The sequence below is a fragment of the Phodopus roborovskii genome, unplaced genomic scaffold (assembly GCF_943737965.1).
Source record: "Phodopus roborovskii unplaced genomic scaffold, PHOROB, whole genome shotgun sequence".
Lineage (NCBI taxonomy): Eukaryota > Metazoa > Chordata > Mammalia > Rodentia > Cricetidae > Phodopus > Phodopus roborovskii.
This window is the reverse complement of record NW_026125506.1, coordinates 210,395-223,459: the sequence shown is the minus strand read 5'-3', so window position 1 is coordinate 223,459 and position 13,065 is coordinate 210,395. Positions and strand designations below refer to the sequence as shown.

At 43.8% G+C, this 13,065-nt stretch overlaps 2 protein-coding genes and 1 non-coding gene across 3 annotated transcripts in view; 2 read left to right on the top strand and 1 right to left on the bottom strand.

Moving 5' to 3' along the window:
- The window catches only part of Pole (DNA polymerase epsilon, catalytic subunit), a 45,740-nt gene extending 44,901 nt beyond the window's left edge, over positions 1–839 (bottom strand). Inside the window, exon 1 of the mRNA XM_051176359.1 lies at positions 778–839. Within this exon, the coding sequence (XP_051032316.1) occupies positions 778–839 (62 nt within the window). The remainder of the gene's footprint in view (positions 1–777) is intronic.
- A 269-nt stretch (positions 840–1,108) lies between these two features.
- Positions 1,109–11,658, top strand: Pxmp2 (peroxisomal membrane protein 2). Its single transcript, XM_051176390.1, has 5 exons — positions 1,109–1,337; positions 3,280–3,390; positions 5,430–5,592; positions 8,414–8,533; positions 11,351–11,658. The coding sequence occupies exons 1-5, from the start codon at positions 1,216–1,218 to the stop codon at positions 11,417–11,419; spliced, it is 585 nt and encodes a 194-aa protein (XP_051032347.1). The 5' UTR covers positions 1,109–1,215; the 3' UTR covers positions 11,420–11,658.
- On the top strand, positions 2,846–2,905 carry LOC127216109 (U7 small nuclear RNA). Its single transcript, XR_007833994.1, has one exon. It is a non-coding gene; the product is annotated as a U7 small nuclear RNA (small nuclear RNA).
- Positions 11,659–13,065: the final 1,407 nt, after the last annotated feature.

Below are 13,065 nucleotides of genomic sequence, written 5' to 3'. Positions count from 1 at the left end.
AATGATATCTTGGAAGTTGGAGAGGGGTATACTCGGGAGGAATTAAGGACAGTTGGGTGTAAAGGCATTTTACTATTATTATTCATTTATTTTTGGGTTTTTAAGATAGGGTTTCTCTGTGTAACAGCTCTGGCTGTCTTGAAACTCTCTGAAGACCAGAGTGGCCCTGAACTCAGAGATCCACCAGTCTCTAACGCTGGAATCAAAGGCATGGACAACCACCACCTGGTTGATGTTGTAAATAATAAACTTGCTTGCATGAGCCATCAGCTTATGCGAGACCTCCTGATCCTGAACTTTCTTATCTCCTCATCCCCTGGCCATCGCTCTCTGAGGAACCTGTCGTCCTGAACAACTACCTGCTGGTCCAGGTCAATGACCATAGCTGTCATGGAGGTGTCCTACATCAAACCCAGGGTTTCGTTCGCATGTGCTAGGAAAACACTTTACCACTACTCAGCTCTTGGGAGGGTTTCCGCTCAACTAGGCTTCCCGTTCTGATTCTGCCACTAGGCAGGGTTACCAGTCTAAACATCAGATAGACACATCCGTTTCTTTCGTCACCATACTCTAATATCTCTTGCTGATTGATGCCTGGGGGTTGGGGCCTCCGCCTGGGACACGCAGTGAGTTAGCAACTCAGTAAAACTACAGACGTACACAAGGTGTACGCGCCCCACCGCGCGCTCCGCCCGCCGCTGCACCCGACAGGCACCCGCCCCGCTGGCTCCGGCCGCAGCTGTCGCCAGTGGCTTCCCGGCAGGACGCCGCTCTCACCGGCTGCCTTCGCCGTCCGCGCCCGGCTCGGGGTACCTACGTCCGCTGTTCCTGAGGACCATCGCGCGACTCACAAGTTTCCTCAGGCTCAGGGGAGAATTTGGCGCGCTCACACCTACTCTCGCGAGATCAAAGCTCCAGCCAATCAGAAGGCGTGGCGCTCAGGCGTCGGGCGGACTTGGCACAGGCCCCGCCCCTCCCCGCCCCGCCCCTCGGCTGTCCAATCCGCCCCAAGAGAGCGGAGGGTGGGTCACAGGGACCGGGTGAAAATTTGCGGCGGCGGACCGCGCGCGTGGCGGGGTCGGCCAGGCTTGTTGAGGGCCGTGGTAGGGCAGGAAATGTCAGGCCGTCCCCGCCCTGTGCCCGGTGTCCCGGGCCGGATGCCCGACTGGCCAGCTGTTGGGTGGGCGCCCGGGGCTACTCAGAGCTGGGACGGCGATGGCACCTGCCGCGTCAAGACTGCGGGCGGAATCCGAGCTCCCGTCGCTCCCGCGGCGAGCGCTCGCCCAGTACTTGCTGCTCCTGAAGCTCTATCCGGTGTTCACCAAAGCAGTCAGCAGGTGGGTGCGCAGATCAGGCTGCACAGTTAGAGCCTGTGAGGCTGTGGTCCTCAACCTGTGGGCCGTGAGCCCTTGGGGGTCGAACGACACTTTCACAGGGCTCGCCTGTCAGTTATTTACATTACTGTTCATAACAGCTGCAAAATTACAGGTATGAAGTAGCAATGAAAATAACTATGGTTGGGGGTCACCACAGGAGGAACTGTATTAAAGAGTCGCTGCATGAGGAGTGTAGTGCCAAAGGCAAAGTCCTGCATCAAGGTGCTCCCAAAGTTCTACTTAGCCTCTGAAAGCTGTGTATTGAGTCCCAAGCAGTAGCCCTTGTAGTCTGAATGTTGTGGAGACCAGGGAGCCAGGGACACCGTTCCAACCCTGAGAGGTAAGCACTGTTGCTGGTGAGCTCTGCCCTTTGATCTACATCGATTTCTTAACGAAATATTCCTGATTCTGTTAATTTTTATTAGCGGATTTTATAGATTTGTCCTCTATTAATTTAGCCTTTCATAAATATATACAGAGTGCCTGTGTGCTGGACATACATAGGCTTTTCCTCTCTTGGAGCTGAGAGGAACTAGGAAAAAAAAAAAAGTCAGATAAATATGTAACCTAGAGCAATTAGGGCAGTTTCTCCTGTGTTGTTCACAGTGGTCACAAGCACACAGAAGAGAAGCAGTAGTTCACAGGGCACAGAGAGTGGAGAAGTTCTGAGGGAGGAGGGCGGAGCATGTTGGAGTGGTGGAGAAGAAGGACTGTGAGTGGAGAAGATGAAAAGGGAGAGTAGATGGGAAGAGGTAACCAAGCGTCACGTCAAGAGGGGCCCTATGATCCACACTAAAAAAAAAAAATGGGAGCTTGCAGTTTTTAGAAGATAGCTTACAGACCTGTGATGGTTAATGTCAGCTGTCAACTTGATAACATTTAGAATCACTTGGGAGAAGGGCCTGTAGGCATGCCTGTGAGGAATTATCTTGATTACCTTAATTGAGGTAAAATGGTGATCATAATGGTGGCACCGTTCTTCGTTGGGATGCTTGACTGAAGCTAGCTGAGCCGCATATATTTTTCTCTGTCTCTGACTCTCCCTTTCTGTGTCTCTGTTTCTCTTTCATGTTTTGAGGAGGTTTTTCTGTAACCCTGGCTGTCCTGAACCAGCTCTGTAGACCAGGCTGGCCTAGAACTCAGAGATTCGCCTGCCTCTGCCTTGTGGATGCTGGGATTAAAGAACAAATGGTGTATACCACCGCACCTGGCTCATTCTGTTTCTTAATTGTGGCCATGCTGCGACCAGATGCTTCAACGTTCTGCTGCCTTGACCTCGCTGCCACTATAGGCTGTACCCTAAACTGTGAACTGAAATTACCATTGCTCTCTTAGGTTGCTTTGACAGGCATCTTATCACAGCCACAAGAAAAGAAACTAAGACAAGACCAACCTTAAGAAAAAACTGACCATGTCATTTTACCAGGAATTTTACTTTATGAGTGTAAATTTATACAGAAATACTACAGAAGGGTTACAGTTCTTTTAGAATTTGTCTAGCAGGTTTTCTGACTTCTTTTGGAACCCATCCTCCCTCACCAAAAGAAAGAACAATCCCTGATGACTTCTGTCCCATTTCAAACACTTTAAAAACTACACTGTCAACTACAGAATCATCCTCATGAGGATCCTTCTTACTGCTTTTTATACCCATGCCTTCCACACAGCAGCAGTGGGGATGTTAGAAGGCATGCAGTCCAGCAGGTGGAACTGTCTCTATGCTTACTTGTGTTTTGATTTTAGGTCGTACTATCTCTATCTTCAGGAGCTTTACCTGCAAGCTGCTTTAATAATGACTCTACCATGATCCACAGCAAGATCTTACAGAAGCTCTGCTATTGCCATGCATGAAAGGCATTCTTTGGTGTCTGTTACTCATTTCTGATCGCCTCTTCCTCCACAGTGGCATTTTGTCAGCCCTTGGGAACCTTCTGGCCCAAACGATTGAGAAGAAACAGAAAAACGATTCTCAAAGTCTAGATATCAGTGGGCTTCTCCGGTATTTAGTTTATGGGTAAGTGCCACCGAGAGCTGGCTCACCTCTGAAGACTGAGCACAGCAGAGCTGGCTTCCAGCATCAAGGCTTTGGAATACTTTTGTTTGAAAACCTAATTCTGGGGCTGGAGAGATGGCTCAGCTGTTAAGAGTACTGACTGTTATAGAAAACCCAGGTTTGATTCCTGGCTTCCATGTAGCAGTTTACAGCTATCTTTAAGTTCAGTTCCAAGGGACTAGATGACCTCTTCTGACCTCATAAAGTACCAGATACATATATGGTGCACAGACATACCTGCAAGCAAAACATTCATGCACAAAAAATAGAAAATAAAAAACCAGGCTGGATAGATGGCTCAGAGGGTTAGAGGATACTCTTCTAGATGTCCTGAGGTCAGTTCCCAGCAAACACGTGGTGGCTCACAACCATCTGTAATGAGATCTGGTGCCCTCTTCTGCAGCAGGCAGACATGCAGACATAATGCTGTATACATAATAAATAAATCTTTTTTAAAAAGTAAAAAAATCAAAAGAAAAAATAGTTCTTTAAGACGCATCAGAGAGCCAGGAGTAGTGGTGCACTCCTTTAATTCCAGCATTTGGGAGGCAGAGGCAGGTGGATTTCTGTGAGTTTGAGGCTAGCCTGGCCTACACAGTGAGTTCTAGGACAGCCAAAGCCACATAGTAAGACCCTGTCTCAAACTAAACAAAACGAAAAAGAAGCATCATAGGCTCAATATGACGACACTGGCTTGTAGCTTAGTCCTTGGGAGACAGAGACAGTGTGGGATTGCCACAATTCCCAGACCTGCTTTTGCTATGTAGGCAGATCTGTCTTTAAAACAAAATCCTCCCTGAGCTCTTTGTCCAATATTAATAAAATGGCTAGATGATTTGGAAAGTCTTTCCAATTGGAGTGATTAAAAACAAAACCCTTTTTGTGTATGTGGCATTAGGATTGAACCCATGGCCTCATGTATGTCTCCACTTAGATAACACTTGTTATCATTTAGCTGGATGTGATGGTATGTGCCTTTGATCCCAAGACTTAAGAAGCCAACCTTGTCTACATAGTGAGTTTTGGATCAGCCAGGACTACAAAGAGACCCTATCAAGCAATAACTAACTAACTAACTAAATAAACAAACAAACAAACACATAAGGTTAAAATAAATAATCAGACTGTGTGTGTGTATAAGAGAGACTGAGACTATCTCTTACAGCCCTTGAAATTCTGAGTTCAAGGGGCAATTGCTTCTGCTTCCTGAGTACTGGGAATATAGGTATGCACACCTGGTTCCTGGTTTTTTTGTTTGTTTTTTTTTTTTTGCAGCGTTGGGAATCAATCCCAGGGTTTCTTGGCATGCTTGGGAAGTACTCTACCAACTGAGATTTAGTCCTAACCCCACAAAAGCTTCCAAGAATTATAATTTGAGTCATTTACTATGATGTGTATAAAGATATATGTCACATACTTTGTCAAGTAACAAGATCCGCTTAAGCACTTTAACCCTCTCACATGGTCTTAGTCTTCCAAAGACTCCAGTTGTTTGCCCTACTATACTCCACAGTGGCACAGGAAAGTCCAATTGAAAACCTTTACAAACTGATTGTTGCAAATGAAAGACCCTGGCTTCTGCCCCTCCCTGTATTATTGTGCTTTCTGAAACTCACTTCTGGGCCTGGCTTACACCTAGCTAAGCTGAGTTTATGTCTCTTTACTTCTCAGAGCCTGTTAGGCATGAGGGCACAGATGTGGACAGATAGCATAATGGCCTGGAACACAGAGGAGTCAGGTAGACATATTATCTTAGCCAGGACCATCATTATGGCTCTGCCAGCTGACCAAGTACAAGAACTGGCAAAGTCACTTCAGTCTTTTCAGGCCAAAAGATGGGCTGAAACTGAAAGAGGCCTCTACAATTTTATGTGGTCAGTAAGTACTTTGGGGGAAGGAGAGAAGGCTTAGGATCTGAGGTGAATCTCAGTGTGAGGGTGGACCAAAGAAGGAAATGTATAAAGAACCACAGTCCAGCTCAAACCCCTGTGGTGTTCCAGGTTCTTTGTCACAGGTCCACTGAGTCACTATTTCTACCTCTTCATGGAGTACTGGATCCCTCCTGAGGTTCCCTTGGCAACTGTCAAGAGGCTGCTGCTGGATCGCCTGCTCTTTGCACCAACCTTTCTGCTGCTGTTCTTTCTCATCATGAACTTGTTGGAGGTGAGTATTTCTTCTGGCACTTGCCGTATCTCCTGTTAACAGGTGTATTGGTAGCTTTGCTTCCTAGGGTGTGGACCTCAAGGTCTGATTTTTTTACTGCTTTCAACTTTCCATCTTCCTTCCTTCCTTCCTTCCTTCCTTCCTTCCTTGTTATTTGAAAATTTCATACATGAATCTAATGTGTTTTCACCAAAACCACTCCCTCCACTTTTCCTTTCCAACTTCATGAATCCTTTTTAAAAACCTACTGTGTTCACTTAGTGCTTCCTGTATGTGCTAGGGTATAGGCCTCTTGGGGGCTGCATCCCTGAAGAAAAACTGGCTTTCCCTTCCCAGCAACCATTAACTTCTAGTAGCTCCTCGGCTAGGGGTAGAACTTTACAAACATCTCCTTTGTTCATACTGGGATTTCCTGGCTTGAGTATGTTTGGGTCTTATGCATGTTGTCAAAGTTGCTTTAATTTGACATGTACAACACTGGACACTGTCATGTCCAGGAAATAGTTTCCTTTATTTCTCTGTGTGTATGTGTATAGGCATGTATGTACCAAAGGTTGTATATAGAGGTCAGAGGAGTTGGTTCTTTCCTTCTACTATGTGGGTCTCAAGGATTGAACTCAGGTCATCAGGCTTAACAGCAAGTACTATTACCTGCTGAGCTATCTCACTATTGTTCAACTTTCTATTTTCATGTTTTCTATTTTCCCTTGTGAACCTAGGAAACAGACCACAGGAGTGTTCATAGTACCTGTTTGTCCCTAGTAGAAGTGATAAGCCTCATAATACACATGGTGTTGTGTCCTGGGGCTGCCCTTAGGTCTTGTCACTACATCTGTTGTCAAAGAGGGATGCATACTACTCTATCATAGAATTGGTTTCCAAATACTTTGATAACTTTTAGTAGAGTTGTTTTTATTTGTATGTGTCTAATATAATTCTACATCAAGCTTGATGGCTGATGTCTATAATTGCCATACTCAGGAGGTTGAGAAAGGAAGATTGACACAATTTCAAGGTCATTTTGGACTGCAAGGTGAGATTCTGTCTCCAAACCCAAGTAAACTAACACATGGCTTTACCAAAGAAATCTGTGCTACTGTCCTGGAACTGGCTCTTGTAGACTGGGCTGGTCTTGAACTCACAGAGATCCTCTTGCCTCTGCCTCCCGAGTGCTGGGAGTAAAGGCGGGGGCCACCAGTTTGCAACTATCAAGTGAAAAATATTTTAATTTGTATACCTCATGTGCTGTGTATTCCATGAACTTTGCTTCTCTTATATTCTTTTCTTTTTCTTTTTTTTTTTGTGGAAGAGTATTTTCATTAAAGATATATTATTAATTTATATATAGTATTCCACCTGCAGGAAAGAAGAGAACACTAGATCTCATTATAAATGGTTGTGAGCTAACATATGATTGTTTGGAATTGAACTCAGGACCTCTGGAGAAATAGCCAGGGCTCTTAACCTTTGAGCCATCTTTCCAGCTCCATGGAAAGGTACTAATTGAGACAGGTTTTCATGTAGCCTAGGCTGACCTTGAACTTTCTGTGTAGTCAATCCTCTTGCCTCTACCTCCCAAGTACTGAGATTACAGATGTGTACCATCATGCCATTTTTTTCTCTATTGACTTGTATATTTTTGGATATATTAAGAATAGCAGTCCTTTTCCACAAATACAAATAGCAAATCAGTTTCCCATTTTTTCCTGGTGTTTTAAACTTTCATGTAAGTTAAAATATATAAAGGTAAAATGTAAATTTGTATAAATAAAGTGTATGTGTGTGTGTGATGATTTCCACATATACATTTTAAAACTTTATATTCAACTCTGGTACTCTTTCCCCTTTGGATTTTCTGGTAGGAAGATAATATAAATATTCTTAATACTTTCTAGTGATTGCGTGGTACATCTTTTTTTTTCAGTTTTGATTGGTTGTGTTTTCTTTGTTTAGTTTTTGCTTTTTGGGACAGAGTTTCTCTGTGTAGCTTTGGAGCTTGTCCTGGAACTTGTTCTGTAGACCAGGCTGGCCTCAAACTCACAAAGATCCACCTGTCTCTGCCTCCATTATCTACACTCTGTTCTTTTTCTGGGTTTTCACTTTTGTTGCATATGGCTTTAGTTTTTGTATTATTTTCATTTTGTTTAGTCTTTGACTATTTCTTACAAATTGTTTTAATTACCATAATGTTACAGTATTTTTTAAAAATAACTATGGATAGCCAGGTGCTTTTCTTATTCTTTTCAATGTGGTTACTCTTTTTTGTTTGTTTGTTTAAAATAGGTTTTTTCTGTTTAGTTCCTGGCTATCCTAGAACTTGTTCTATAGACCTGGCCAGGTTCAAAGTCAGAACTCAGAGATCGGCCTGCCTCTGTCTCCCAGGTGCTGGGATTAAAGGCGTGTGCCACCACTGCCCGGCCAATGTGGTTACTCTTAATACATTCATTCTTCCAGATAACTTTTAGTGGGTGCCATCTTTTAAGAATTGACAAGATTTGATTGGAAATTAATCATCTTTGGTGGCTAATGTGGGAAGCATTGATAACTGAGCCCTCAGTCTGCCCACAGCAGGAGTCATTGTCAGGTTGCTATAAGGAGCCAGTGGGGACAGACACCACCCAGTGTAAGAGGCAATTTGCCAATGAGGTGTTGTCACTGAAGATATTCCACCTGGATAGCTGATTCCTCTCAGCTGCAGGGTAGTACACGCAGGTGTCTTTTTTATAAACAAGTTTTTCAAATCACTGCCAAGGTCAAGGTACCATATTAGAGTTTCTATGGATGGAAGGACTGCTAACAGCTTCCCTTACCTTCCTGGCAGGGGAAAGATGTCAGTGCCTTCACTACCAAGATGAGGAGTGGCTTCTGGCCTGCACTGCAAATGAACTGGAGGATGTGGACGCCCTTGCAGTTCATTAATATCAATTATGTGCCCCTGCAGGTGAGGCTTGCCTTGTCTTCACTGAAGGTCTTTGTCACTTTTTTCTAACTAGTTGTACTCTCAAGCCATGGTTTCATCTGTTTCTGGCATTGTGGTCTACACTTGATCATTGTCCATGAGCTCTGGATTCACTGCACAGGGATGCCAATGCAGCTGTTTCATCCTCATTGGGCAAATTCTAGTGTTTCTAGTAACTGAAACAGTTTGAGTTGCTTGGGCTCAGGAGGAGCAGCTCAACAGGCAGATACAGGGCAGCACACAATTGTGCAGTGGGACAGGTAAGTAGGAAGACCCTGGCATAAAAAGGTTCTTCAAAGGGCTGGCTGGTCAAAGAGAAGGCCCCTTGAGGGTAACTGGAAGAATTTCAGTGCTTATAGGCACATAGGTGTTGCTATGGAAACTGCCTGCTGAAGGGTGTGGGTGAACCTGACCACTAAATAGTGGAGTGTGCAGGAGAAAAGTGGCCAGGGGTTTCTGGTTTTATGTTTTGCTTTTGTTTTTGTTTTTCAAGATGGTTTCTCTGTGTAGTCCTTGCTGTCCTGGAACTTGCTATGTAGAACAGGTTGGCCTTGAACTCACAGAGATCTCCCTGCTTCTGTCTCTCAAGTGTTGGGTTTAAAGGTGTGCACTACCACTGCCCAACTGGTTCAGTGTTCTACAGATGCTATCACTTGTGCATTGCTTCAAGTTGCTATGGACCAGTAGCTGTCCTTGTGCCAGGCTCTTCCACTGTGTTTCCCTAAGACCTTCCTACAACTGGAAGGGCTCACAATCCCAGTAAGTCTACACTATGAATGGAAGGATCCTGTTGAACCCTAGGGGAGAAGGGCCATCAGAGATACAGACTTCCTTCCCCAAGGACATTCTTCCTCTTGCTCTGGGTCTGCTGGAAGAAACTGTCAGGGTTCTTCCAAGAATTGATACTAGGTACTTCTACCAAGTTCCAAACCCAGGAGTACTTCTACCAAGTTCCAAACCCAGGAGCTATGTCTGTACACACTGAAGAAGAAAAAGTTGCCAACTAGGGCCATCCCTCCAAACAGGCCTCTCTTGGGCAGCAGCCTTAGTCTATGCCAGGAACTTAACCCTCTTCTGTGTTCTGTTAAGCATCTTTCCTACAGGGAGCTCACAAACCAAGGCCCATCGAAGAAGGAGGAGCATAATAGGGTCAGCAAAGGACTCCCATTGGGTAGAAGAAGGGGGAGGTTAGCCAGTGTGCACATACATACAATGTACATACTACAAACATACATACTATGTAGACTACACTCTACACACAGACCACCATTTTATGCACACATACACAGGGAGGGGAGAGAGAATGAATGAATGAGAGAGTATACTATACACACAAGTCGATACACACCACATACATGTTATCCCATATATAAGCCTCACTTTATATCATACACATGAATGTAGCACCCACCCATGCTCAATTCATAAATATATACATATGATTACTTAATATGTACATATACCTACTACTCACATTTGTATATGCATACATATATCACACAGACCACAAAGCAGAAGAAAACCAGCAAACATTTAGGATATAATAAAGGGCTGGTCAACCCTAGCAGAAGGAAATTAAAACCAAACCAAGAAACAAAACAACAAAAATCCAACAGATGTCTGGTTTGAAGTAACCTTATCAGTGGCCTTCTTAAGAACTGTAATAGGATGGATTAGGGGCCAAAGAGAGTGAGTAGGAAGCACACAAATCACAACTCAAGCCAGATATGCTAGTGCCTGCAGTCCTTCACTCTGGAAGCAGAGGCAGGAAGACCAGGAAATCCAGGCCAGTCTGGGAAGGGAGAGAGAACAAATCGAGAGTCTAGAAAATGTTCCTGAGAAGTTTGAAGATGAGAACAAATGGCCAGGAAACTAGGGTGATAGGTCTTGAAGTCAGAGAAATAGTGTCATGTTTACAAGACTGTGCTATATACAGATATGGCTGCCTCTGGGATGGGTGGACATGTAGATCCACAAAGAGGCTCTTCTGGAGCAGCTGTAGGAGGTGGAGAGAATGGGGTTCTCCTGGATGAGTGCTTAGGTGGAAGCCCTTTGTCTGTGACTGCAGAGAGCTAACATGAGTGAGTAAGACCTTGGCCTCTCTGGGTCTGAGCAGAAAAAGGTGATTAAGTTTTTGGAAGGAAGTAAAGAAAGTTTCTGGGTAGAGACAGGGAGAGTTTTGCTCATAGTACTAGCACATACACTATGAGAGAAGGAATCCCAGTGTAGTACATGAGGGCCACAGACCCTAAGGCATCCTAGAAAGATACATAGCGATTAGTGGGTTAAGGAATGAAGAGGCCAGAAAACTGCTTACAAGTAGGGCTTTGAGGTTAGGGCTAAGGTTCTAATTTTGGATAGTTGCAAAGGAATGCTTAAGTTGTGCAGCAAGTTTTGTTAAGCACTACTTCATGCCCTACTGCCAAAGACTCATAATTAGCAAGACAGGAACAAATTGTTAACTGTCACAGAATTTTCTGACTGGAAGAGACAGCATCTGACTGAAAGTGCTTTCAGGTGGGGGTAAGTTCAGGTGATTAGGTATTGGGGCAACGGTGTGCTGGGCTGAGGCCAAGTCACTGCAAAAACCCTGTTAGGAAAGGATGATTTATTTGTACTCCTACCTCTGCTGGGTCCTGCCAAACCCAAACTAAAGGCGCAGGACATTCAATAATAGGGATGTAAGATAGATCAATAAACAAACAATTGGAGGGATGAATTTCATCTTGGGTCACTGATGTGTGAGAAATGTGGTCAGGATTACCACTCACCATGGCCTGATGACTGTTCTTTTGGCAGTTCCGGGTGCTCTTTGCCAACATGGCAGCTCTGTTCTGGTATGCCTACCTGGCCTCTCTGAGGAAGTGATGTCAGATACACCGTGGATAAGATCTGGGTGAATCTACCCACCAGCAGGAGAAACAGAATCCATCATTCAGGACATTATCTGACTAAATTATGTGATTCAAGATGCCTTAAAATTATAGAGAAAGGAATGTGTTAGTGTCAGAATCTCGTGTAGAGACAACATTAGACTCAGAAAGTAGATAATCTTAGCTGTCATTGTAAACAAGGTAAAGGTCAATAAACAGTGATGCAGCTGCTTCCATGGTGCTTGTGATTTCTCTAAATAGTTGTTACTTGGAGGGAAATGCATAGCCAGATCTCTTAATTCTTTTATGTTGTGCCAAAGTGCATATGACACTTAACATTTGAATGTATAGTTCTGTAGCTTTAAGTATAATCTTGATGTTATGTAAACCACCATCACCCATTTCTAGGTGTTTTTCATCTTAAAGTAGAACTGTTCCTATTAAACCCCAGTTCCTGGTTCTTCCCATTCTTTCTAGACCAATAACTACCATCCCTGTAAAGTCTTGACTGTGATTCTACATACTTTATAAGGTCTGTTTACACTATTCTTAGGGCTGGTTTGTTTACCTAGCATAATAAATAACTGCATGTTGGTTAATCTTGTTTCCAAAAAGATTTTTAACCACTGGGGCTAGAGAGCCAGTGGTTAAGAGCACTGGCTGCTCTTGCAGAGGACCCATGTTTGATTCTCAGCACCTACATAACCATCTGATACCTTTTTCTGTATATACATGCAGATAAAACACCCACACACATAAAATTAAATAAATAAATAACAAACTAATGAAAAAAAAAAGGTGCAGCTGGGGAGGGAAGCTCCATCTCAAATGTGAGCAGTCCATTCCCATGGACTGGGGTTCCAGACTGAATGAAAGGGAGAAAAGGAACTGAGCATCAGCATTCGTCCTCTTAGTGTGCAGCTACCTTGTGCTCCTAGTGCCATGCCTATAAGCTGAAATAAATCTTTCCTAAGTTACTTATTGCATATTTGGTCATAGCAATGAGGGAAGTAACTAATTGCATTTTGCCTTGGTTTGAATGCCCTCTACAAAATTTGTGTTGAAACATAATTGTCATTTGTAGTATTGAGAGGTTCTTTATGGAAGTGATTAAACCCAACAAAGAGCAGATTAATGCCCTTATAAAAGAAGCATCACAGAATTTTCCTCTTGCTCTCTGGCTACAATTCAACATGCACCTCCCTCTTTACTCTCTTTATCATGCCATTGTCTCCTTCCTTTTTTGCAGTGATGTGTAAATTGAAGGAGTGCAGTAACAGAAGAGGCTAACAGAAGGAGCTTAGGAGAGGAAGTCACTTTAGTCTACATAGCAAGCTCCAAGCCAGCGAAGACTATATAGTATGGTGAGGCCCTATCACAGAAGGAAACAACAACAAACAAAAACAGAAAAGGACACCCAGTCACAAAAGCACAGACTGATGAAGTCCAATTAATTTCAGATCCTAGAACACAGAGCAGAGGGACCTACCTCCCCATGGGTCACGGAGGCAGTAAGTAAGCACTGTCAAATAAGAACTATACTGTAAAAGTTAGTTCAGTGTTTAGATTTTGTTAAGCCTTTATTGTACACCCCCTATTGATACTTTTTATGAAAGATTAACACATTTAACAGGTCCAGCT